Here is a 27,908-nt window from a genome sequence, read left to right on the forward strand (position 1 = left end):
TTGATTACCGGTCTTGAAAATCATTGACTTATTAAGGTGTTGAAACCAATTAAGGGCTACATGCTGTTCGTGCTTCCAGATTTTAAACTGTGAATACTGCTTAAAGATCCATGAAATAAGAAACAGGCTGAATATTTTGTTCATTAGTCTGTTGGCCACATAGAGATGCTGTTATTATGAGGCAATCCAGGTAATGATGTTTAATTACAGCAAAATGCTTTACAAAACGTTGAAGAACCTAAAGCAGTGTAGGATTGTGTTTGGTGTATGTCGTCTGGTCTATGATGATCATGTATGTGTGAAATAAAACATTGCTATGAATCAGGGTTTCCCATTTGGCAGCACATGGTCCAAATTTGGCCCTTGGGTGATTTTATTTGGCCCTCCAAGTTTTCTGAGCAAAAAAAAATACATCTTTGTTTTTACATCGTTGTACACCAACAAATCAGCTCCGAGTGATTTTCATGTGTAAATATTTTCCCATGGATACTAGTGAGATACTGTATATGTGATCGTATACAAATGTAAGCAAGGTTTGAAATGATTGTGTTTTAGTGAAATATTATAACTGTTTGGGCTTCTTGCGGTCAATTTACAGTCTAAACATTTTTTGTCATTATGTTCCAGGCCACTGACCATCAGCGCAATAAAAAAATCATATGGTGTAGAAAATGTTTAACTGACTGAAAAGGGCCTTTATCCAGTCAGGATCAAAACATTTTGTTTAAATACCCATGCTTATTCAAAGTCTTTACTAATGCATTATAACCCCATCATAACGCATTCTACCTGTTGGCTTTATTAATGTTACTGAAAGTTTCAAAAATAGTGGTGTTCAAAAACAAAACTGTACCACCTGCAAACATTGTGACACAACATAAGCACCGTTGGATTCAACCTCTCTTTAAACTAGACTGTGTCCTTGTGTCCTGGTGTAAGCCCCACCACACACGTTGAGTGAGAAGATCTACTGTGTCACTGGGATAGGGTGGTATCTCTACGGCTGGGAAGACCATGCTCCTCTGCTGGTTATGATTGGAGCGTGCGTTGTCATGGGTCACGCCTCTGATCCAGGATTCCCTCCGTCTGGCCTCAGGTCAGGAGTTGGGCTACGGGGGGGCCTTTAACGCCATGACACAACTATTAACATTGGCTTCTCACTCACAGTAAGTTCCTTACTTGACCTGTACTGTAGCTGAAGATACTTTTATAGAGGCTGGATCAAGATAACTCTTTTGGAGACTGTTGTAATCCATACTGACATGTGGAAACAGCAGACCAAAAAACACACACTCCTGTGAAAAGTTCCTCTTTTGCACCATGACCAGACCAACTGCCTGTGAATGTTATGCTGTTTTGTAGATAAGGGCTGCCTTCCATTGTAGGTGACTCAGCTATCCAGAACACGCTGCATCTCCACAGATAATACCACTCAGAAAGGTCAGAAAATAATGGGATAATGGGGAACAACTGTTGCTTTTCTCCTAGCATACTTGCAGCAAAGATTCCCTGTCCTCGAAACGTCATTTAAGGTATTATAATGACAAAACATGGCAGACAAAATGAGCCCACTTCTTTGAATAAAATAAGAGGTATATTACTCATTATTTATTGGCCATTTTTATAATTATTAATCCACAAAAGATTTGGCTTTGAATAATTTGAGGCAATATCCTATTTGTGCATTCAACACTGCAATAAACCAATGTTCTGAACATGTTAGTTTAAAAAATATATACATTTGACAAACTACTATGAATTCTGAGAAAAAGAAGAAAAGTTCATGGGCCCTAAACTATGTGTGCTGAAATGTTTCTACTATGTTGGCAGAATATGAATTCAATGCACTAGAAACAAAACAATGCAATTATAGAGCGAAGAGAAAGGCAGTACTTCAAGAATTCATTCACTGTTGTGCACAGTCTGCCTGTGCAGGGACATGCCAGGGTATCCCTCAACAAGGATGCAGCTGATTTACAGAGACACAGTATCATTGCGTCAATGGGATGCTTGTCTTTAAGAGTCTGTTTAAATTGTAATTAGGTGTTTTCGCACGTTACTTTTCTTCCCGTTATTCCAATGGCAGTGCTGCTTGGAAATAAATCATGTCAAATGACACTTCTAGAACAGATCATTGTCCTCAAACTCATCGCCTGATCTAGGCAGAGCTCCTTTTTCTCTATTTTCCCTATGTTACCTCAAAGGCATCTGTCCTACTGAAAGGATGTAAACAACGTGAAAACGTGGGTGATAGCCTTTTTAGGAATATAGGCCTATAGGCCTATTAGCTTACATTCCCGAAATGTCATTACATTATGCATTTTTTAAATAATGAAATAAGTGTTCAAATAGTTAGTATACAAGTATAGGTAAGTATATGAGACTATATTCATTTGTTGATACATAAGCAAAAGGAAGGATGCAACTTTCTACAATGATTCTCGGCTGTTGTCAATGTAAGCAGTCACAACAGTTGTTCGAATATAATCGGGAAACCAACACAGTTTGTTATTTTAATCGCACTGTGGCTATTATAGCATGCCAGAACAGGTGACTGAAGGGGCGCTGCCAATGCAAGTGAGGAGTCCCCATCCTTCTCTACGAAATAAATAAATAAACAATGAATCGTCCAGTCTCCTGTGCGCCCAGCCTGGTGCGCCTCATCCCATCTCATGCATGGCTGCCAGTAATGGTCTACTGGGTGTCAGCTTTTATTTGCAGGACACAAAGCAAGTGCCAAGGGCTGCTGCATCGACGCCCCGAGCAGACTCGGCCTCTGGATAAAAGCAAGCAAAATGCTTCAGTCGAGCACAGAAACATAGAAATGTTAGGCTGGAAAGAGGAAGTACAGTGGAGAGGGGAGGGACCGAGGGCAGAGTTCCATGGGGCTGCCGCGGCGCTTCGAACTTCTGCACATGGAGCGGGGGGGAGTTGGAAGAACTTCATATTGCAAACTCAAGGAATAGCAGGTAGAGTAACTTTCACGATGCTTGTTAAGTTCAATGTCATTTAAAGTGTTTATTCGTATTTCTAAATGGTAAGAAATGAAATATCGTTACTCTTTAAAAAATTAACAATGTTAAACAGATTGGAAAACATTGTCCTGACGTCTCGGGCAGGTGCGTGAGTGTGAGCGTCTGAAATCCTGTGACGCGAGTGGTGAATGTAACCGAGTTGACTAAATTAAGGAACGTTTTAATGTTACATGAATGTTATACGATTTTGATACGCATTACAATTAATATTGAATGTATTTTCTTTGGAAAATAATGGAATAATGGAATATTTTCCTCCTTTCCCAAACAAATTTTAGTAGATCACAGGAATTGCTCACAATTATCTTAACCATATCGAAGCAGTAGGCTATATGTCTTGCCATTGACAATTAAGCCTATTAGAATTAGGCTAAACATAAAAACAAAAAAAGACATTTCCTTGGTTTCAAAGTTTTCTATAGACTCGTTTCACTTTTCGTGCCAGATTGCCACCTGTTGCAACTGTGCGCATCCAGAATGAATATCTGAAGTCTACCAACCATTTTACATCATGGCATTCAAGCTGGAGTTCTTATTTCAGAAGTCCACTTTCCATTATTACAAATGAAACCAAGTCAATTTAAATAGCATGTATAAAATTGATCTGAACAGTCCTCAATGAAAGCGACAGGAAATAGGCTATAACTGCGTTGCCGAGAGTATGAAAAACGTAATCTGTTTCTATGCCCTTTTCAAAGTTACATGAAAAAGACACACACTTCAAAATTCCGTTTCAAGATACCCAAGACGGTCTGAATGTTGAATGTTGATAGTATTGGTGGGCAGGGCTCAAGTATAGCCTACTGTTAACATGTTGTGAAACTGACATTCAACAAGAACACCATAGAATATTAATTGTAAGAGAAATAATGGGGAAACAACTCCACAATACTTTCCTCGCACATTTGTGCGCTGGGACAACATTTTACAAGCTTCAACATGTATGATATGTTATTATTGTTATGTAGAACTATAACCATAAACAATGATTCATCCTACTTAGGTCGGCTAATTAATTTGGTTAATATGGAATAATAAGATATCATATTTTCATTACTGCATTGTCTAGTTTGTCCTCACAAAACTTCAAAAGCAATGTTGATCTTGTTTTAACTTGATTTTAATTTGTTGTTAGCAATAGTATTTCCATTTTGTTGACAGTCCAAACTGCCCTACAAAGGCCAAACGCAGTAACTACGTTTTTTATTTATTTTTTTACTGCAAATCTGATTTCAAAATCTTTTTATGTCTAGACAGACAGCAGTTTCTGATATTCCATGATATATTTTAATCAACTGGCTTGTTCTTGTGTCAGGAAACTATACACCACATGAATCAGAAAACACCCTTGGCCATTTCTGAACAACTCAACATTTATGACCAAATTCGTAGTTACTGCGTTTTGCCTTTATAGGGCAGCATAGCCTACCTCCTCATTCAGTATTGACATTGACAAGGTTAGGCTACTCACCTTTTTTTATATATAGGGCAGCCAAACACTTGCATTTCAATTTGATAGCAAGGTTTGCTCTTTTCAAGCAAACCACTGCCACCTCAAAGGTTTCTGTTCTACGGAAAAGATGAGAAAACAATGTGAAAACTTGGGCGATGGCCTTATTATGGTAGGAATTTGTTATTTTTTGAATGAAACGTTCATTTTAAAAACGAATCCAAAATTAAAAACACAGCAACCTGTACAAATGGACACACCCTCAAGAAAAAAAAACATGATATATTTAAATTACTATTAGTAAATTAAGCACTGAATTGCAACCCACCCCATAGCACAATGACATTTGATGTATCTGCTTCTTCCTATTGAGGAGGGTTGGAATGCTGCAAATACACGTTTGTGGACACATCAGCATCCTTGTTATTACCATACTGAGGAAGGAGACAGAGAAAGAAAGGCTGTTATTAAAATGATTCTCACTGAATACCGGTGTAATGATGTGTGTCAGATGCAAATGAGGACAATAAGGAAACTCCTTTCAATGCCCCTATACTGTAGCCCCTCTAACCCACAATAGGTGCCAAAACATCAGCTTAGTACGATTATCATCTTTCAATTTATGGCTTCACGTTTCATTAATTGCTAATGAGTATTCTCTCTATAATTTTCAGATAAAAAAAATGAAAACGATGACTGTTTTGAGTGTTATGTTACGTGGTATAATGTAGTAGGGCATGGTTCCCCAAATGGTGGTTTGGGACCCACAGGTGGGTCGTTGCTAAGGCATGAGTGAGTTGTGGCACAAATACTGTTTTGTTTCACACTGGAATGAATGAGGTGGGTCTCAATACACAAAAAATAATTCATATTCATTTTTACATCTCAGTATCAAAATATATTAACTGAATCAAGCTGATGACATTATTTTGGGGGGATAAATTAGCAACAACAGTCACTGTTCTTAATTTGTTGTCCAAATGAATGATTTTCTGGAGAAACAAATTATGATTTTCGAGTACCGTCTTTAATCACACTTCTCACAGAAGCAGCATATACTTATAATAGTTTGAGGGGGGGAAAAAACATTTCAATAATGATACCTGATATGATATAATTCTTGTTTGACTTTACTTTATTAGAAACATAGCCTAATGTTCTATATCACCCCTCGGATTGTATTGATTTTCATGACTATTTTATTCATTCATATAGACCCCATAATATTCACATATGTTTCATGTTGATATTCCTGACATTTAAGGAGAAATATGTGTTGCCAAATTATAGTTTACATTATAAAATTCCGTCAGTCGGTTTGTACTTCCTCCCAGTATCCAAAGTTTGCTGTTGTTGTGCACTTTGGCTGTTTAACGGTTTGACTGTTACAGTCTCCACCCTGCTCCCTGTCGTGTGTTCGCACCCTGCTCTGCACAGCCCCTCCAGCCCACCCGCCATCCATCCATCACACACACACACACACACACACACACACACACACACACACACACACACACACACACACACACACACACACACACACACACACACTCCCTTGAGTTAGGACTGGGGGTGTTGTGAACCCACAGCCCTCATCCTGCCTCTCCTCCCCTTACTGAGCGCACTCAGACCCACTGCCATGACTCTTCCTGCCCTTTGTGAGGCACTTTCAGAAAGCAGGTGTTGCCCTTAGTGCCTTGTTTTGTCATATTTGACTAAGGTGGTGTCATTCTGAAATAATGTCTGAATGAAACCATCCACAAAACACAAAATATATTGAGAATTGTCAACAAGAAATGAACTATAACATAACATGTCATTAAGATATCCAACTAATTGGGTTTTGTCACAAACACCTGTAGTTTATAATGAACCAGGAAACAAAACGATGATAAAACAAATAAAATAAAATAAATGTAATCTAGCATGACTAAAAGTAATAACAGTGTTACTTTGGGTGAATATACAGCTTCCTGAATGCCTTAACAACTGTGTTGTGGTTAAACATGGGAATGCATTTCTCACTTCTGTGAAAGTCCCCCACCAACACGATCAGTATTTCCCTTCGCACCATCCGCCTAGAAAAAAAGGCACATGAGAATACCACCCCCTCCCGACCTCCAAACTCCAGATGCTAAAGAATGATGGTGCCGGCAGGACCTCCTAGTCCTGTATCGACACACCAGCATGCAACACCCACTGTGCTCGCTGCGCCAGCATCTTCTGCACCAATGACCTCTGCCCTTCCTACCCCTTCCCCAACCCACCACCACCTCCCCCACTTGGGTCCTGGGTGTTCGTGGGTTGTCGAACCTCTGACTTGACTCGCCTGTCCGCTGAACATTGGGCGTTGCGACCGCAGCAGGGGCTGCTTGGTGGCTTCCCACTATTTGTTCCAAATGTGTGGAGCCATCTGTCAGTAAAACAGGAAGGCCTAGGTTCCCCTTCTCCCTCGGGCTCGCTTCGCTATTTTAGGGAGCTTCACTTCTCCCTGTGTGGCTGGCTGGGCCGGGAAAGCAGCTCCACCAAGGGCCTTCTTGAAGTGGCGGAGCCGAGGCTAAGGCTGTTGTGCCCATCTGCTGCAGGCTTGAGGCGGATGCATTATTAATGGGGCCACGCGCACTGGTGACTCCTCAGATATGCAGCAGGCCCCTGGCCAGGGGATGTGCTCTTATTCACTACATTCCCTCCTCTTGTGCGAAATAAACTTACTTTGGTGCCCCTTGGCCTTCTCCTTCCTCTATCTCTCTCTCTGTCCCCTGGTTCTCTCTGTTTACTTTCGCTCTCTGATACACTCCCTGTCTGTCTTGGTTCCCTCCCCTCGCTATCTCTGTATCCCCCCCTCTCTCCATCTCTGTCTCTATCTCTCTCGGGGTCCCTCTCTTTATTATCTTTCTCTCTCTCCTCTCTCTTTGTTTCTGATGGTTGCACCTCTCGCACACGTCTTTGCTCGGGTAGTGGCGCGCTCAGCGGTGCATGCTCAGTAAATTAGAGTGAACATGAGCGTCGATCAGCTGGGCACGACAAACAGCCATATCCTCAGTGACCTTGGGCCACTGAATTTTCTGCTTAATTTTGCGGCAGTCAGTATGCGTTTTTGGATGATTAGGTGGCAGGAAATTAACAATAAATAACAAATGTGGTCTGAAAGCTCCTCATCACCATAGCCTGTCATGCAGGGCCAAGCCACTCTCCCAGCCCATCCTCTCTGTCAGACATGTAATGAAAATGTCTGTAATTCGTTGTAATGTAATGGGACAGCGGTGTGTCTTTCGGTGTGACAAAAGGGATCTTGCCAGGGTGACAGAGTTGTAAAGAGAGAGGTCATAGCTTTCGTCAGTTGTGGCTTTTTATAATGTTGTCTTTTTCAGCCCTGCTGTGCCGTTGATACAATTTAAACACATCTACATCTCTGTCTCTCTCTATCCCATTAGAGTACCTGCACCGAATGGAGACGGAGGAGGCACAGGAGATGTCTCAGACGCCAGGTAAAAGCCACTGTTTTCAGACCTCAGAGTGAGTTGCACAGAGCCCAAGCCGAGTGGCACAATTCACAGCACATATAATGGATTATAGATGATTACGGTTCTACCATATGAGCAATAACGAACCATGTTCTGGTGACTAATGGGTGTTTTCTGGTGTTTACCCATGCAGGCAGGGACAGCCCCCCTCCCAATGATGTGTCTGAGGACCAAGACGAGGCCATGCCCGTCCCAGAGGACCTGTCGGCCAGCTCCAATTTGCAGCACAACAATAGGGGTGACAAAGGAGGCATGGGTGAGTGACAGTTCCTATAAATATGTTTAAATGTGCCACTCCCACATCAGTATGCCTATAACCAGTTATTACACCTAGACCAGTATAGCCATCAAACCTTCACCCATGTGCCCCAAAACCTAACAGTTTCCATAGGAACTTCAGAAATATGTATATCGTCACAAGGACAAAAGCAGTAGTATGGTCCATACAACTCATAATGAAAATAAAATGATTTAAAAAGAGCAATTATCATAATATGTTAATAAATGCCATATGATGAATACATACTACAATAATACATGCCTGTTACAGCTGCCTGCACTAGATATACAACAGCAAAAGTTCCACCCCCTTATTTTTTTTAACGGTAAAAGAAACCAAAACTACATTTCATAAAAACAAATGTGTCGGTAACTTAACTATTTTGTGTTAGTAAAATTAAAAAAATTGTAACGGTATCCCAACCAGTAGTTAGCACATGAACAACAAATCCCTTAGTTCCACTCATTAGTTGCAATCTAGCGCTTAATCGAGCTTAGTCCTTTTGAACATGTAGTCTTGATGCATTTAGGTCATTGGCAGGAACGGTTGGACATTTCTCTCATCCGTCACATGATGTGCAAAACCTTAAGGAATGGCTAATGTGGCCTTGATATGAGGATGTAACTAAATTAAGCCAGGGAATACCATTATCTGATCTACAAGTTAATTGAAACTCGGGACATGACTGGCATGTCAGGGGACACCAGGCAGCATTTACCAGATGAAGTTCTGGAATTCAAATTCTTTGCTTCATGAGAACATCTGTGAACCCCCCCCCCCCCCATATCATGTTGTATACGTAAAGTACAGCATCTCATACAACCAATATCTATGGTAGGTTTATGGGACGTGTTAGTGGTTGTGATAACTGGGATACACGATAAGTGTTACTATAATTTGTGGTGTAAAAATGGAACGTCCTTTCATTTTAGCTCCAGATAGCTGTGTGGTGTAGTTTACCCTTGTGCGTCGAGGCTGCATTTAGTCAGAAACAACATGTCGGAGCAGAGGAAACTGAAATAGGATGTGCAAGAGTTTCCTAAGAAGAACTTGCCATCAGGCAGTTTCAACACTCCAGGAGATAAAGACTTCAGGAGCAGAGCCAAGATCGGAGATCAGCATTGCACATCACCAGTGCATCTCGCCAGCGCACCTGCAAATACACTCACCACTTTCACTTCAACTGTCAAGCTTTTAACTCAGCAGCACACATAAGGAACTCCAACCCTCACCAGCATGCCATAGTTTACGACATGCGCCAGGAATCTATTGTAATTGCCCTACTATCCATGAAGTGCACATTTATCCTCATCAAAAGTCACTTAGTCAATGTGACAACGTCTGTCAGCATTGAGGTGAAATCATCGTAAAATATTTTGAGGCTTTCACCTCCTGCAGCTTTAGTTCCAAGGTTTATCCATGAGCCACCAATTGATTGACTTTCTGAAGCATTACATGGACTACACTTATTTTGTTTATCATAAATGCTCCTTTTTTAGGGCTTTGTGCAAGTTTGCAGTTGAGCTAGCGCTGGAAGAGGAGGCCATAGGTTCAGTCCAGTCAGGCTGTTCTTTCTCCATATGACTGTCTTTGTGGTTGAGCCTATGATTAGTCATTTCACTTGCCGGATTTGACATAACTAGGGAAAACTGCTCAAATGACTAAAATATTCACTGATGCACAATGGGGACCATGCCATAGGGATTTCAGTCAGACAGTCAACATTTTTTACATACATAAGAAAAATGACTGACAATTGTCAATCAATTTGGGAATGTGGTTACAGACATTATTCCATATTCCATCAGAAATAAAATGTTATAGTGTCTTCTTTGGCGAGTTAGTTTTTTAAGGATGTGTTGTATGATTCCTAACCTCTTTATCTGGTCTTATAGTATTTTGATACACAGGAAGAGGTCCTGAATCAGGAGAGAGTTCTGCAGAAACATAGACAACACTGTGTGTGTGTGTGTGTGTGTGTGTGTGTGTGTGTGTGTGTGTGTGTGTGTGTGTGTGTGTGTGTGTGTGTGTGTGCGTGTGCGTGTGCGTGTGCGTGTGTGTGTGTTTGTTTGTTTGTAAGTGTTTGTCTTTGAGTGTGGGTGAGTGTAAGTGTTTTTGAGTATGTGTTGCTCTGCACTCCCTAAAGATCTAATCACCACTGTGAGAGGAAGTGGCTGTTATGCTGTATCTATGCAATGCATCACTGGCTCTCTGATAAACCCCAAATGCATCAGGGAGTTATTATTATCTGTTAGGATCATGTGGTACAAATGCTATTGGCCTGAAGTGCAGGACGCAAGCAGGACTGTGTAACTGAGACAACGAGGCTGCAAGTATAACGGAAGCTCAAGACCTCAAAGCCAGGTTGTTTGTTGCAGTTTTCCATTCACTTTCCAATGCTAACATACTGTAGGTTTGTCCTACACAGCTTCTCTAGTTTCATCCTACACAGCCTTCATCATACGATTCAAAAAGCCCCAAAAGGATTTCCCTTGTGTGGGAAGGACAAGACACATTGTCACAAAAGGTTGCCTTACTGAATGAAATTGTCTGAAAATATTTTTTGTCAGTACAGTCACACAGACACCTAGTTTCCTGAATCGGGGTCGCAAATGACATGTCACAGTATGCCTGTCCGGTGACACAATTTCTCTTTCAGTAGGTATGAGTAATTAGGGCTATCCAGTCTTCACTACAATCCTGTCTATTTCAGACTGAAGTGGTAAGCTTTTGAGTTCTAGGTTAGAGTTTCAAAAGAGTGGGGAAAAGTACACTTTGTTTTTGGGGCTCCTTATCGAAACCGACACACCCAATGGAATTGTGTTCAGTATGGCGTCTACGTGGATTTACACACATGTGGATGGTCCCACAGCGGAGTTAGCACACACTGGGCTATTTTCATCAGGCACTGAGAAAAGCAGCTCCGTTGCAGGAACCTCCAACAGGCTCTTTTTAACTTCCACACTGCATAACTGAGCCATCATCAATGGCTTGTCATCAGTTACCTGTGTTTCCTTTTTTTGTTGTTGCTAGTTCTGTCAGAGTAGATTGTGCGTTTCAGTGGGTGGTCTCTTTTGTACCAGTGAATCCAATCAATGACACTGGAGCTGGCACTAAGTATATGGTAGCCTACAATGTTGAAAATGATGTCTTTAGTTAAAATTGTTTTTATTTTTTTAATTTTTTTTACTTCCAAGCAAAGTAAATAAGCCTAGGGTTTTGTCACAGAAGGTCTCTGGAAAGATACTTCAGTTTCAGTGGTCTACACCAACCCTCATGTTGTCATTCTGGCCCCTCTTTAACCCACCTCCTCATGGCTGAGCTAGACAGCATTGACATCGGCAAGGCCGAGGGAACGACTGCTGCTGTGCTGCAGCTTCTCAGGGATATATGGGGAAGTTGTGACTAAATTGGGGATGGGAAGAAGGGCTTGTACTTTATATCATGCTTGTCACACATCCTGATTTACTAGTTTTGGGAAGCAAGTGTCAAATCTCACAGGAAAGGACCAAACAAAGAGAAAGAGCAATAAACCAACAACAGTGAATCACTAGACCCGACTCTCGATTTCAACGCCAGACATTTAAGTCGAATGAACGATGCGTTTTTTACTATGAATAATATCAAACCAAAAGGCAACAGAAAGTCTCAGTGAGATTCTAAAGGGTAACACCACTGCAACAAGAGCACTTTCTGTGAGTGAAATCTTTTTTTCTCTCTCATTGCCGTAATCACATAGACGTTTAAAAAGAAAATGGTTGTGTTCATGTTGTAGCCAAACAACCCAGTAATCCCTCAGGTCTATGATTCTGGCTGACCAGTAGGTCTAACATGCTTGGGGAGATGCAGGCCTTAACTCAGCACCTGTGGTTAGTGATAATATGCTCTTTAAGGTTATCAGTGCCCGGGGTGTTCTCTCTATGTCAGTAGTAATCTGTGCCTTTTCTGCTTTCATCTAGCTAACTTCCTTTGTGCCGGGTGTGCGATTTCTATAAGCATATGGTTTGTGTTTCCTTCATCTCGCCTGCTCGACAGAAACACATGTCGTGGTCTATGTGTCCACTCGCAAAGAAAAGTCGCAACAGGCAAACAGACAAAATGTTGTGTGGTGAGGGAGGAGCAGTTTTTTTTCACAAGGCTGCCCTGGGCCTAGAGTATTTCAGCAGTTAGCATAACGTAACTAATTCTAACGTTATTTTGCTCTTTGGTCTGTCCACTATCACCAAGGTGGCGCTTAAGTGTATTATTTGAGTAGTTAGCATAGTACTGTATACCAAAGGCTGATTTTATCCAGTATCGCCAAGATGGTATTCAGTTAATACTGAAGTATTCATCTGAGAGCAACAAAAAAAAGTCCAAAAGAGTTCACCCAAGTTGCCTTTCCTATCTCACTGGATGAATCATGCATTACGGGAGCTTGTTCCCTAGGAGTGTCAGTGAAAACAAGAGTCCCCACAAAAGACGGTTTCGGTTACACTGTTTTACAATTCCTTGTCTGTGCTTCCCTTTCTGTCACTTCACCATAATGATTGGTATTTCAGTTAGGTAGGCCCTGTGTCTGAAGCTTCTCCTTTTTCCCTATAGATTCCTATATTTCATTATTTCCACTCCTTCCTCTTCGGGTGTACAAACAAGTTAGGCACATGAGGAAATCAACCAACATGACATGCAAATCACAGGCTAATAGTTGAGGGATTGTCGAGGCTTTAAGTGGTTAAAAAGTAAAGTCCAACAAATTGAGGAACCAGTCACTTGACCTGATATCCCTCCAATACTCAATCAGATGCCTGTCGTCACATTTCCTTGACATCCGCTGCTTTTTATAGTTGTGCTTTATTGAGATGATAGATGTTGATTAAATTATGGTTAAACAAAAATATTTGTGCAAATGGATTGTCATGCCATAGTCTGGTTACAAAGTTAGTGAAAAGAACAGTTCCCGCTGGACCCAAAAAAACGGGTTGAATCAATGTTGTTTCCACATCATTTCAACAAAAAAATTGAACGTGAGGATATTGAATCAATGTGGGAAACGAATTGAATTCGCAAGACGTTAGCAGCGTAAGGGGCATTTCATCTTTTTTTCACCCAACTTTGAACCTAAATCCAATGACATGGTGAATTTCTTTGTTGATTTCACGGTGAATTCATGTTAGTTGACAATTAAACCAAATGCAAATCAAAACTAGATGTTGAACTGACATCTGTGCCCAGTGGGTTATATCTATAAACCAAACATTGATTGTGTTACACTTAGAATGCAAGCGTTTTTGGATTATCACTGACATTTTTTACATTTATTATTTCTCCCTTACTTGTTTGGTGTGCGAGTGTTAGTGTGTGTGTGTTTGTTTACCGTAGTTTGTTGGACTAGTTTACACCGCTGCCGTCCCTCGTTTCACACAACTTCCTGTGTCTCTGTTTCCTGTTTATCTTGCTGTCATTTTCACAGTGTGTGATGAGAGATGCAGTATGAGTTTCCCTATTTCCTTTAGCAAAAAGTTTACAAATTAAAAATAAATAAATAAAAAAATATATATATTATCCATCTGTTATGTTTGATCTGGAGCACTGATCACAAGAACCCACTGCATGAGTTCACCAAATTTGTTTCAAGGTTTTGCCCTAGTGTGCTCAGCCAATCAAGTTGAATTGAGGATAGCTACACAGAAAGTGCTGATTTACATGCTCTCACTCTGCAATGAACTTTTGCTATCAGTAAGTTCATTGGAGGTGAGGCATACCATCAGAGATACATATTCATAGACTAAAACAACCATTCAAGTAGAGAGAGAAACAGACACATGCCCTTAAACTAATAGTCACATATTGACCCATAGACAGTCAAAGATATACATGTACTCCAATAGTAACATAGTAATGTACTCATATTTCTACACAGTAATGTAGGCTATAGTCCCCCAGAAACATGCTCCCATTCTAAACAGTGGCCCACTGCCCTCTTTTCCAGCCTGTAACATTAAAGTTGAGGCTCGCAGTGACGAGGAGAATGGGCTCGCCTTTGACATGATGATGAATGGCGAGGAGGAGGAGGAGGAGTGTGCGGAAGACTTGCGCGTGCTCGATGCCTCGGGGGCCAAAGTGAACGGCTCCCATGCAGGCGGCCCCGACAGCAAGGGCCCCTACTCCTCGGCCGGGGGTATTCGCCTGCCCAACGGGAAGCTCAAGTGTGATATCTGTGGGATAGTTTGCATTGGCCCCAATGTGCTGATGGTGCACAAGCGAAGCCACACTGGTAAGCCATCTGCGATACCCATCGCCCTTACTTTGCACCCACCCTCACTGGTAGGTAGCCTTACTGAGAGATCATGTGTATGTGGAGTGGAGAAGCTGAGATGGATTCTGTCGGTGTCTTTATCTTCACTTCAGACACTGAGAGCAGTAGACAGAGCACTGTTAGGGTAAATCTTTGCTCAAAAGTTTTAGTCCAAAGTTGTCCGCAAAGCATAGGCTACAACACAAGTCATTGGGTTTTCACACTGTTTTACAGAAATGAATTACATGCTTATCACCTAATAAGTATGTTTTTGTATATTGGAGAGCTAAGCACCACTAAGTAGGATACCATGCTACAGTGCTAGGTATCCACCAATTGTGTTGAATTCTGTAAGATAAGAACCAGGAGGTGCTAACTGTTACCATGTACTTTCTCGGTAAGTGAGGTGCAATGAAGCAGTTGAATACTCGTTTGGTAAAAGTTATTGCTTAACCAATAGGAGTTCATTGATGATGGAAGAGCTTAACATGAGGAGATCAATTCCATTTAGTTGATGTGGATAATATAGAGCTTTCATTGGTTTGTAGTGGTCAAATGGGTTTCAGAGGTGTATTTTCACATAGTTACTGTGCTATAGTCAATATATTGGTCTGTAATGTTGGCAACAGGAGTTTTAGAGTAAAATATGGAAGTATTAGTTAAGTACGTCATGTGTCCTGTGTAGTATCTAGATATTCTGTATGGGTGACTTTTGGATGACTCATTCTCTAAGTGTCCTTTTAAATTATTACAAGAGAGAAAATGCTTGTGGTCGGTCTATTTGTAAAAAAAAAAAAAATTACAAAAAAAAAAAAAGTAAGATATAGTACCTAAACATGCATGACCTTAAATCACAGTTGGAAAAACAGGATATCAGCAGCAATGAAAAGGAATCTTCACAAAATTGCAATTATCCAAGTATTACAACTTTTTCAAAATTCAAAATTGATATTCTATTGAAATGAACCCAAACCAGTGGGGGGGAACACTTTTTAAAAAGGCACTTAACTGCCAAGCTTTAGAAACTAATGAAACCCAAAATGGAAGAAAGGAACACTAGACTAAATGTAAATGCAAAAGAACGTATAATAAAATATATAATGAAGTGCCTCCTATTTAAATAGAAAATATTCTGTGGTGGGTCTGCTCCTGAAATGCATTTTTAATGAGTTTCCTTTTTTCTATATTTTTGCTGCTTCACTGGTGAGTCTTATTTTATGGGGGCCTTTTGAGAAAAAAGCCATATTAAAACCTTCTCACAGAATGCCACAACACACGGAGAGGATGGATATTGGTTTATTCCAGAACCACTGATCAGGAAGACTGGCTCTCAACACAAAGTGTTTCCTTCGCTTTATTCAAATTAGCTTGAATTTGCATTGTGATGGGCCGCTCTTATTTTAGAGCCAAAGAAGAGGGGGAAAAAATTAGATTTTCAGATCAAATTGACCCAGGCACTGGTGCATTACGAAACTGGCAGCCTTAGTCTGAAAGGCTCTTGTTCGATCAGAGTGGTACTCGGCTCTGAGGTGCAGGGCCAGGGAGAGCACGGAGAAATGGAGTGTCACTCCGCTTTCAAACCCTCCTAGGCTGGTTGATTGGGTTGTGCTCCGAGTTCCTCCATCATCCACTGTGTTCAAGTACTCGGGATTCTTTTAGTACAGTGACCCCGAATTCACATCCACAGTGGCGCTATTTGGGATGCTTTAGTTCCTGCATCCACGTAGCAAAATTCAGACAATGACTTTATACCTAGCTTATTATTGTCTGAGGAGTATCTGTTCGCGTTGAGCTGAGCTGACATTGGTGTATCTCAAAGCAAACTAGAAACTCCCAATGGTTGATAAACTGATACAAACTACAAATTGGTCCATCTCATGCTGTAGGATGACAAAAAAAAGAAAGCCCATTTGTACATTCACCTTACACTGTCAACACTCTGCATTAACCCTCTAAAACAAATAGAATTCCATTCATATAGGCCGAATCTTACAAATAAAATACTAATTTGCTATATTATTGTAATTTTGTGTCTGAGCTCACAACACAATATTTTGCTGAAAATGTTCCTATTTAATGTTAGCACCTACATAACTTACAGATGCCTATACTCCAGTTGTGTGTTTGTGAGATTACAAAAAGTGTGCTTGTTAGTGAAAAATATCCAAACACTCATTTGCAATCTGCCAATTACATTTAAAGTGTTGATACTGTAGATGAGTGGCAGCTGTACCTGTGTGAGGGCCCTCACAGCGTGCTGTGTGGTGTTTCTTGTCCTCAGGAGAACGTCCGTTCCAGTGTAGCCAGTGTGGCGCTTCTTTCACCCAGAAAGGAAACCTGCTGCGCCACATCAAGCTCCACTCAGGAGAGAAGCCCTTCAAGTGTCACCTGTGCAACTACGCCTGTCGCAGGAGAGATGCCCTCAGCGGTCACCTGCGCACCCACTCTGGTGAGTTAGGAGGGTAGGAGTAGTGGTCAGTGTGCTGTGGAAATGGGCTGTGTTCATTAGGGCATGCATTTTTAAAACCATTTTGCAACAGAAAATGAAAATGAATTTCTCTTACTGGACAAGTCAATGTAGTCCCTCCCTGTTTCAGTCAGTTTTCTTCCATTTAGGGCCAAATTAACATTAACATGGCCATGGTAATTACCAGGTGGAATTGTGAGAGAACACCTACAGTGTACTCTGTGAGATGGATATCTTGTCTTATTGTGGAGTGGGAGACATATCTGTCATCTGCAAAGAAATGATTGTAAAACCATTACATTTATCATGTGAGTGAAACATGTGCCTGGGTGTATTGGAGAATGAAAAACAACCCTGTCATAACTCAAAATACAACACACAGTACACCCCACTCCACAATATGGACAGTACTATGGAACCGCTCATATGCACTTGCACACCGCTCTCAATGCATTGCTGCCAGTGCTCACCGCTCTAGCAATGTCACATCTTACAGTTGGAAAGCCCCACAAGTGTGCCTACTGTGGGCGGAGCTACAAGCAGCGTAGCTCTCTGGAGGAACACAAGGAGCGGTGCCACAACTACCTCCAGTGTATGGGGCTGCAGAACAGCATCTATACAGGTTAGTGTCTGTCTCTCACCTCCGCCCACGCTGTTGACCTACTGTGCACTGTAGTTGACTCAGGACTCTCTCTGGTAGCAACGTTAATGAACCAACAATGTTGCAATTAGAACAATGCTCCTAGCAGGTCAGGACAACATTTTATGACATGTATCTGCACGATAAATGCTGTATCTCTATCAGTAAGGCTTCCATAATGCATTAGACAAGGGCTTTTGGCTGTTTCTGTTGACTCATAACCCAGTTATTCTAAAAGGGGGGGGAAAAAATGTAACAAATATTCAGTAAAGAATACATTTTCTTGGATGCCGGATAGGGTTTTACTACTTCATTCTGTGAATCAACGAACCATAAATAAGAGACTGACGTCTTTTCCCTTGTAAATCTTTTCGGTTCGTGTTTTGTAAAAATAAATACAAACGAATGGACAGTTCTGCTTAAATCTAATAATAATTTCCTGAATGTGGAACACGGCTTAAAGTTAAGTATAGTGAGAGAATGTGGCTTTTGCTCACGCTAAAATACCTCTTATACAAATGACCCATTGGAGGTGGATGTACATGTAACCTACTGATCTGACAACATTAGGAAGTGGGCCGAGAGAGCCGGGGTTTGTATTATTATAGAAGGAAATTATCAGACAGGTTGATCACTCTCCTTTGCTTAGTCAGTGTGTGCCTTCAGAAAGTATTCACACTCCTTCAATTTTTTCACATTTTTGTTGTTTTACAGCCTGAAATTTAAAATAGGATTAAATTGAGATTTTGTGTCTCAGGCCTACACACAATACCTCATAATGTCAAAGTGGACATTTTTAGAAATGTTTACAAATTAATAAAAAATGAAAAGCTGAAATGTCTTGAGTCAATCATTTGGAAGGTGTATCAATACACCCAGTCGCTACAAAAGTACAGGCATCCTTCCTAGCTCAGTTGCTGGGGAAAAAGGAGACCGCTCAGGGACAATAGTCACTTTGAAACAGTTGCAGAATTTAATGGCTTTGATATACTATTCTTCAGATATACAGTTCGACATATTATATACATATACTGTCCATATTATCTATACATCCCATCACACACATATACAATGCATTCGTAAAGTATTCAGACCCCTTGACTTTTTCCACATTTTTTTTACATTATAGCCTTATTCTAAAATTGATTAAATTAATGTTTTTCCTCATCAATCTACAAACAATACTCCATAAGGACAAAGTGAAAAAGTTTTTTAAAACATTTTTGTAAATGTATTAAAAATAAAAAACAGAAATACCTTATTTACATAAGTATTCAAACCCTTTGCTATGAAACGTCGAAATTGAGCTCAGGTGCATCCTGTTTCCATTGATCATCCTTGAGATGTTTCTACAACTTGATTGGAGTCCACCTGTGGTCAATTCAATTGATTGGACACGATTTGGAAAGGCACACACACCTGTCTATATAAGGTCCCACATTTGACAATGCATGTCAGAACAAAAACCAAGCCATGAGGTTCGAAGGAATTGTCTGTAGAGCTCTGAGACAGGATTGTGTCAAGGCACAGATCTAGGGAAGGGTACCAAAAAATGTTTGCAGTATTGAAGGTCCCAAGAACACAGTGGCCTCCATCATTCTTAAATGGAAGAAGTTTGGAACCACCAAACTCTTCCTAGAACTGAGCAATCGGGGGAGAAGGGCCTTGGTCAGGTAGTTGACCAAGAACCTGATGGTTACTCTGACAAAGTTCTTCTGTGGAGAAGGGAGAACCTTCCAGAAGGACAACCATCTCTGCAGCACTCCACCAATCAGGCCTTTATGGTAGATTGAATAGATGGAAGCCACTCCTCAGTAAAAGGCACATGACGGTCTGTTTGGAGTTTCCCAAAAAGCACCTAAAGGACTCCCATACCATGAGAAACAAGATGCTCTGGTCTGGTGAAACCACGATTGAACTCTTTGACCTGAATGCCAAGCATCATATCTGGAGTAAACTTGGCACCATCCCTACGGTGAAGCATGGTGGTGGCAGCATCATGGTAGGGACTGGGAGACTAGTCAGGATTGAGGGAAAGATGAACGGAGCAAAGTACAGTGAGATCCTTGACGAAAACCTGTTCCAGAGCGCTCAGGACCTCAGGCTGGAGAGAAGGTTCATCTTCCAACAGGACAACAATCCTAAGCACACAGCCAAGACAATGCAGGAGTTGCTTCAGGACAAGTCTCTGAATGTCCTTGAGGGGCCCAGCCAGAGCCCGGACTTGAACCCAATCGAACATCTCTGGAGAGACATGAAAATAGCTAGGCAGCAACCCTCCCTATCCAACCTGACAGAGCTTGAGAAGATCTGAAGAGAAGAATGGGTGAAACTCCCCAAATCAAATCAAATCAAATCCAATTGTATTAGTCACATGTGCCGAATACAACAGGTATTACAGTGAAATGCTTAATTACGAGCCCCTAACCGACAGTGCAGTTTTAAAAAATGCGGACAAGAATAAGAGATAAAAGTAACAAGTAATTGAAGAGAAAGCAGTAAAAAAGAACAATATATACAAGGGGGGTGCCAGTACAGAGACAAATACAGGAGTGCCAAGCTTGAAGCGTCATAACCAAGAAAACCCGAGGCTGTAATCGCTGCCAAAAGTGCTTCTACAAAGTACTGAGTAAAGGTTCTGAATACTTATGTAAATGTGATATTTCAGTTTTTTTATTATGGGGTATTTCCTTTGTCATTATGGGGTATTGTGTGTAGATTGATGAGGATTTTTTTTTTTTATCAATGAAAATAAACCAATAAGAGCTAAGCACAGGCACAATCCCAGAGGAAAATCTGGATTAGTCTGCTTTCCAACAGACACTGGGAGACAAATTCACCTTTCAGCAGGACAATGACCTAAAACGCAAGACCAAATATACACTGGAGTTGTTAACCAAGGTGACATTGAATGTTCCTGAGTGACCTAGTTGCAGTTTTGACTTAAATCGGCTTGAAAATCTACAGCAAGACTTGAAAATGTCTGTCTAGCAATGATCAACAACCAACTTGACAGAGCTTTAAGAATTTTTCTATGTTGTAAATATTGTAGGAACCAGGTGTGCAAAGCTCTTAGAGACTGACTCAGAAATACTAAAATCTGTAATTGCTGCCAAATGTGATTCTAACATGTGTTGACTCAAGGGTGTGAATACTTACAGTTGAAGTTTACATACACCTTAGCCAAATACATTTAAACTCAGTTTTTCACAATTCCTGACATTTAATCCTATTAAAAATGCCCTGTCTTAGGTCATTTAGGATCACAACTTTATTTTAAGAATGTGAAATGTCAGAATAATAGTAGAAAGAATGATTTATTTCAGGTTTTATGTCTTTCATCACATTCCCAGTGGGTCAGAAGTTTACATACACTCAGTGAGTATTTGGAAGCATTGCCTTTAAATTGTTTAACTTGGGTCAAACTTTTCGGGTAGCCTTCTACAAGCTTCCCACAATAAGTTGGGTGAATTTTGGCCCATTCCTCCCGACAGAGCTAGTGTAACTGAATCAGGTTTGTAGGCCTCCTTGCTCGTACACGCTTTTTCAGTTCTGCCCACAAATTTTCTATAGGATTGAGGTCAGGGCTTTGTGATGGCCACTCCAATACCTTGACTTTGTTGTCCTTAAGCTATTTAGCCACAACTTTGGAAGTATGCTTGGGGTCATTGTCCATTTGGAAGACCCATTTGCGACCAAGGTTTAACTTCCTGACTGATGTCTTGAGATGTTGCTTCAATACATCCACATCACTTTCTGTCCTCATGATGCCATCTATTTTGTGAAGTGCATCAGTCCCTCCTGCAGCAAAGCACCCCCACAACTGGATGCTGCCACCCCCGTGCTTCACGGTTGGGATGGTGTTCTTCGGCTTGCAAGCGTCCCCCAAACATAACAATGGTCATTATGGCCAAACAGTTCTATTTTTGTGTCATCAGACCAGAGGACATTTCTCCAAAAAGTAAGATCTTTGTCCCCATGTGCAGTTGCAAACTGTAGTCTGGTGTTTTTATGGCGGTTTTGGAGCAGTGGCTTCTTCCTTGCCGAAGCGGCCTTTAAGGTTATGTCGATATAGGACTCGTTTTACTGTGGATATAGATACTTTTGTACCTGTTTCCTCCAGCATCTTCACAGGGTCCTTTGCTGTTGTTCTGGGATTGATTTGCACTTTTCGCACCGAATTACGTTAATCTCTAGGAGACAAAACGCGTCTCCTTCCTGAGCGGTATGACGGCTGCGTGGTCCCATGGTGTTTTTCTTGTGGACTATTATTTGTACAGATGAACATGGTCCCTTCAGGCATTTGGAAATTGCTCACAAGGATGAACCAGACTTGTGGAGGTCTACAATTTTTTCTGAGGTTTTAGCTGATTTCTTTTGATTTTCCCATGATGTTAAGCAAAGAGGCACTGAGTTTGTCAGTAGGCCTTGAAATACATCCACAGGTAGACCTCCAATTGACTCAAATGATGTCAATTAGCCTATCAGAAGCTTCTAAAGCCATGACATCATTTTCTGGAATTCTCAAAGCTGTTTAAAGGCACAGTCAACTTAGTGTTTGTAAACTTCTGACCCACTGGAATTGTGATACAGTGAATTATAAGTGAAATAATCTGTCTGTAAAGAATTGTTGGAAAAATTACTTGTGTCATGCACAAAGTATATGTCCTAACCGACTTGCCCAAACTATAGTTTGTTAACAAGAAATTTGTGGAGTGGTTGAAAAACAAGTTGTACTTGCTGCAAACTAAGTGTATGTAAACTTCCGACTTCAACTGCATGTACATTTGATATCTCTGTATTTAATTTTCAATACATTCGCAAAAAAATCACTTTGTCATTATGGTTTACTCTGTGTAGATGGGTGAGATCAAAAAAATCGCTATAATCAATTTTGAATTCAGGCTGTAACACAATAAAACGTAGAATAAGTCAAAGGGGATAGATACTTTCTGAAGGCGCTGTACACCAACTGTCTCTCAATAAAAGCATCCTCATCATTGCGCCCTGTAAGAAATCAACTTTCAGGGATGCTTAAGCCAATATTAGCAAGATCCTGTTATGCAATAATCCTACTTTTGATCTGGTCAGATTTTACTACTTTGATTCTGAAACCTACTTTTCTGTCTTGCTTTCCAGTAGTAAAGGAAGAAAGCAACCAGAATGAGCAGAGGGAAGACTTAAGCCAGACGGGATCTGAGAGAGTCTTGGTGCTAGAAAGACTAGCTAATAATGTAGCCAAACGTAAGAGCACTATGCCACAGAGGTTTGTAGGTAAGGGATAAAGTCTGCTTCCTTTGTATACCAACAAACATTGCTTTAACTGCAAAGCACACGACTTTGGTTCCAAATGTGAGAATTGCGTATTTCAGTTTGATGCATTCTGATTTGCCACGATTGCACTGCAGAATATGCTATTTAATAAAACAACACATATTCAGCATGATCACCCTTGTGCCTGGAATCTGTTATCATTAGAACAATGTTTGAGCTTCATTTAAGTTGATCAAACATAATATTTCCATTGAATTCAACTTGATTCTAACGCTTTGTGTATTATACATTTATTTGAAGATGACTCTTACTTACATTAAATTAAGTAAATATATTAATAAAAATATGCTGACAAAACATGTAAAAAATGTCAACAAATAAAACAAAGTAATCAGCCATGAGACACTAAGGAGAACAATGTAAAGAATGGAAAACTCGAAATAAGGAGATTCACCAATCAATATCAGTAAAATTGTGACCAATCCATTTTGGGGCGGCAGGTAGCCTAGTGATTAGAGCATTGGACTAGTAACCAAAAGGTTGCAAGATCAAATCCCCGAGCTGACAAGGTAAAAATCTGTGGTTCTGTCCCTGAACAAGGCAGTTAACCCACTGTTCCTAGGCCATCATTGAAAATAAGAATTTGTTCTTAACTGACTTGCCTAGTTAGATAAAGCTAAAAAAACTTTGACCCCTAGAACTACAGAGAAACATTAGTGTTTGATATAAGGGATCTTGGGTTTTCTATTTGAATTGTAACATTGGTAATTCATCTGTTTTCCCTTTCTAATCCTCAGGTGGGAAGCGTCTCTCCGACCTCTCCTTCGAGGGCAACCCCGGGGCACTGATGCAGCCTCATGTCATCGACCAGGCCATCAACAGCGCCATCAGCTACCTGGGTGCCGAGTCCCTGCGACCTCTCATCCAGACCTCCCCAACCTCCTCTGACGTGGGGGTCATTGGCTCCATGTACCCCCTCCACAAGCTGCCTCCAGAGGGACAAGGGGCAGGGGGCCACGGCCTGTCAGCCAAGGACAGCGCAGCTGAGAATTTGCTGCTGCTCGCCAAGTCCAAATCAGCCTCCAGCGAGAGGGACGGCTCCCCCAACCACAGTGGCCAGGATTCCACTGACACGGAGAGCAACAATGAAGAGAGGGCAGGTGGCGGGGCATCGGGCCTCATCTACCTGAACAACCACATCACGCCTGTGGTGCGTAATGGCGTGCTGCCCCTGGTAAAGGAGGAACAGCAGCGGCAGTACGAGGCCATGCGGGCCAGTATCGAGATGGCCTCAGAGGGGTTCAAGGTGCTGAGTGGAGAGGGGGAGCAGTTGAGGGCATATTGCTGTGAACACTGCCGCATCCTCTTCCTAGACCACGTGATGTACACCATCCACATGGGCTGCCACGGCTTCCGAGACCCCTTTGAGTGTAACCTCTGTGGCCACCGCAGTCAGGACCGATATGAGTTTTCCTCACACATGACCCGAGGGGAGCATTGCTACTGAGTGGCCCACTGAACACACACTACCACACGAACACACACACGCTCACACAGACATACCCCCACACACACTTGCTATTTGAAAGTGGCGATTTTTATACATTGTCAAGAAATTGCATGTTTGAAAAACAAAGAACAAGACTAGTTTATGTTAACTTCACATGTTCAGGAGGAAAAGGGAAACGATTCCTCCATCTGCTTTTTAGAAAACAAAAGGTGGTAAAATAACAATGAACAAAACAAACAACTTAAAAAATGATTGTGCTTCAGCAGTAAGTATCATGTGTCACATACGGTATAGTTTTAAGTCTTTGATCTACCCTTTGATGTCTGTATACATTACATAAATGTCTCTGTTTTCTACCTGGAGAAATATCTGATAGCCTACCTGGAGAAATATCTGACAGCCTACCTGGAGAAATATCTGATAGCCTACCTGGAGAAATATCTGATAGCCTACCTGGAGAAATATCTGATAGCCTACCTGGAGAAATATCTGATAGCCTACCTGGAGAAATATCTGATAGCCTACCTGGAGAAATATCTGATAGCCTACCTGGAGAAATATCTGATAGCCTACCTGGAGGAATATCTGATAGCCTACCTGGATAAATATCTGATAGCCTACCTGGAGAAATATCTGATAGCCTACCTGGAGAAATATCTGATAGCCTACCTGGAGAAATATCTGTATATTTTATTCTAAAGAATACAATCATACAATAAAGTTGGTTTTTAAATGGCAAGGTATTGCTTGACATTTACGTAAGGGATAATCAACAAGAGGCTATGCGTTCTATGGAAAATAATGAAAGATGTGGAAGGTGTGTTCCACAACGCGGCGGAGGAGTGGAACTAAACCTTCCACTGAGTTGCATTATTATCAAGAGAACACATAGAGCACCAAGTTGAATATCTCTTTTATACCATGGCTGTAATTTAGCACATTTGACACAAGACGTGTTACTTTGCAGGTAGAAATGTGTTCGACATTCACTGTAGATTTTACTATAACTACAGTGGTTGCTGTGGTAACTAAACAAACAGACTTTGAAAATTTAACCAGGCAAGTCAGTTAAGAACCAATTCTTATTTACAATGACTGCCTACACCGACCAAACCCAGACGACGCTGGGCCAATCGTGCACCGCCCTATGGAACTCAAAATCATGGCCGGTTGTGATACAGCCTGGATTCGAACCAGGGTGTCTGTAATTAGACCCCTGCGCCACTCAGGAGCCCATGCCTGTTTAGCTAACCAAACCATCAGTCCTAGCTTGCTATTATGAAAATTGGGAATTCAACAATACCAACATTGTTTTCAATTTGACTTTTGCTTTCAAAATGAGCTCAAACAAAACATGCAAGAATGAACTATAGAATTAACTACATCCATAAGCAGTATATGTAATATACCGTGCATTATTTAACCAATAACAAAAAAAACACGCCCGAGGGGGTGTTATATATGGTCAATATACCACAACCCCCGAGGTGCCTTATTGCTATTACAAACTGGTTACCAACATAATTAGAACAGTAAAAATAAATATTTGGTCATACCCGTGGTCATACCCGTACCATGGCTTTTAGCCAATGAGCATTCAGGGCTCGAACCACCCAGTTTATAAAGGCTATTATAAACTGGGTGGTTCGAATGTTGATTGGCTGACAGCTGTGGTATATCAGTCTGTATACCACGGGTATAACAAAACATTTATATTTACTGCTCTCATTACGTTGGTAACCAGTTTATAATAGCAATAAAGCACCTCAGGGGTTTGTGGTATATGGCCAATATACTGTACCACGGCTAAGGGCTGTATCCAGGCACCCCGTGTTGCATCGTGTTTAAGAACAGCCCTTAGCCGTGGTATATTGGCCATATACTGTACCACACCCCCTCTGGCCTTATTGCTTAAATAATGCACGCTCTAGAATGCCCTCCAAGCCAATCAGAAATGACAATTCAACAATGCCATGGTATAACGTTTTTTATACATTATTTATGCTGTGTACACATGCATGTATTTCTTTTTGTAATTTATTAGTTGGTGTTAGGGTTTCCTATGTTTGATTTATTCCGTTCAAACGTTCCCTACCATTAATCAAATGTGATAGATGGATTTGAGTTGAATAAACGAATGACTGAACTCGAGTGTTATTTACTGAAATATATTTTTGTTTGATATAAAGTATGGATGGTATTCAGTTTTGTCCCAGCTTTTGAGAAAATGTTACTCTCAATTTGAACTGAACTTTTAAAGTAACTTTACTCACACTGTATATCATGCTTGCAAATATCAATAAAGGATATTTTACATACCCCAAAATAATACTGATATTTGGTATTTTTTCATAGTAAGATTCACCAGTGGCAGGTAAAATAGAGGATGCACTGTATTTTCCCGCTGGACTCATGTCCATAGCAAACGTTTCACACTATTCCATTTCTACACGTGGATATTTGAATGAAAATTAATTGTAGTTATTAAAAGCAATTCATAATCATCAGGGTGCAACATCTGGCACATTTATAAATTTAAAGCAAATAATATTGATCTGACAATATACCGTGGAATAGAGAGCTGTGTTTGCTCTGTACATTTCACTCATTGAGAATAGCCTATAGGCAAAACTAGACGTGCAGTACATGACCCGAAACACTTGAGTGAGCAAACCTCTCAATACTTTCATTACTGCCATGATAACCAAATGGATAAATACATTTATAGAAATATGAAATGTAATTGCACTTTCTCAAACGTTCCTAAATCGGTAAGTTCACAACGTGCCAGTCATTCAAAATGTAGCCGCTACTTGTCACGAAAAAAAAGACTGAATGATTGACATTCATATTCCCGGTGAAAATATATATATTTTTTCAACGCAAAAACATTGCAGCCAACTTGAATTAATGCTGAATAAATGAATGCTTATTGTATTTAAACTACACGTATGATACTTCATGACTTCTAACTCCAACATGGGCTTGCTAAAGGGTCCTGGCTATCAGGTTAAAATAGAAATAGATTAATGATATAATGAAACCACATGAACACCAAGCAGCGGTACACTAGGGCTTGAAGGACAGAGGATTTCATTAGGTAATTTACTGTAGTTCAAAAAGATCTAGCAATAGAGGAGTAAGGCTCAGAATTCAGGAAAATATCTACAAGGCAGGGCACTGAACACTGGACATGATCACCTGAGAGAAAAGAGTGCTTACACACAGAACCAGACAGAATGACTGCCGGGGTTGGGGGGAGGGGATGCTAACACACATAACCAGACAGAATGACTGCGGGGGGGGGGGGGGGGGGGTGCTAACACACAGAACCAGACAGAATGACTGCCGGGGTTGGGGGGAGGGGATGCTAACACACAGAACCAGACAGAATGACTGCCGGGGTTGGGGGGAGTGGATGCTAACACACAGAACTAGACAGAATGACTGC

At 40.9% G+C, this 27,908-nt stretch overlaps 1 protein-coding gene and 1 long non-coding RNA gene across 7 annotated transcripts; one reads left to right on the forward strand and one right to left on the reverse strand.

The window, feature by feature from the left end:
* Positions 1-321: 321 nt before the first annotated feature.
* Positions 322-4,954, reverse strand: LOC149985612 (uncharacterized). Its single transcript, XR_016483078.1, has 3 exons — positions 4,814-4,954; positions 4,507-4,604; positions 322-1,121 (listed from the first exon to the last, which is right to left on the reverse strand). It is a non-coding gene; the product is annotated as an uncharacterized LOC149985612 (long non-coding RNA).
* LOC110526555 (DNA-binding protein Ikaros) lies at positions 2,625-26,783 on the forward strand. Of its 6 annotated transcripts, none has more exons than XM_021607625.3 (8): positions 2,629-2,969; positions 7,920-7,973; positions 8,143-8,265; positions 14,261-14,545; positions 16,848-17,015; positions 17,530-17,655; positions 22,816-22,947; positions 23,745-26,783. In XM_021607625.3, exons 1-8 carry the CDS (start codon positions 2,690-2,692, stop codon positions 24,452-24,454), a joined length of 1,878 nt encoding a protein of 625 aa, XP_021463300.3. In that variant the 5' UTR covers positions 2,629-2,689; the 3' UTR covers positions 24,455-26,783. The 6 variants fall into 6 exon arrangements, with proteins under 6 accessions (XP_021463336.2, XP_021463300.3, XP_021463292.3 ...); XM_021607617.3 differs by having other exon boundaries at positions 2,630-2,969; positions 22,813-22,947; XM_021607652.3 differs by lacking the exon at positions 14,261-14,545 and having other exon boundaries at positions 2,630-2,969.
* The last annotated feature ends 1,125 nt before the right edge of the window (positions 26,784-27,908 follow it).

The sequence above is a fragment of the Oncorhynchus mykiss genome, chromosome 1 (genome assembly GCF_057628025.1).
Source record: "Oncorhynchus mykiss isolate SJ-2025 chromosome 1, ASM5762802v1, whole genome shotgun sequence".
In the NCBI taxonomy this organism is placed as follows: domain Eukaryota; kingdom Metazoa; phylum Chordata; class Actinopteri; order Salmoniformes; family Salmonidae; genus Oncorhynchus; species Oncorhynchus mykiss.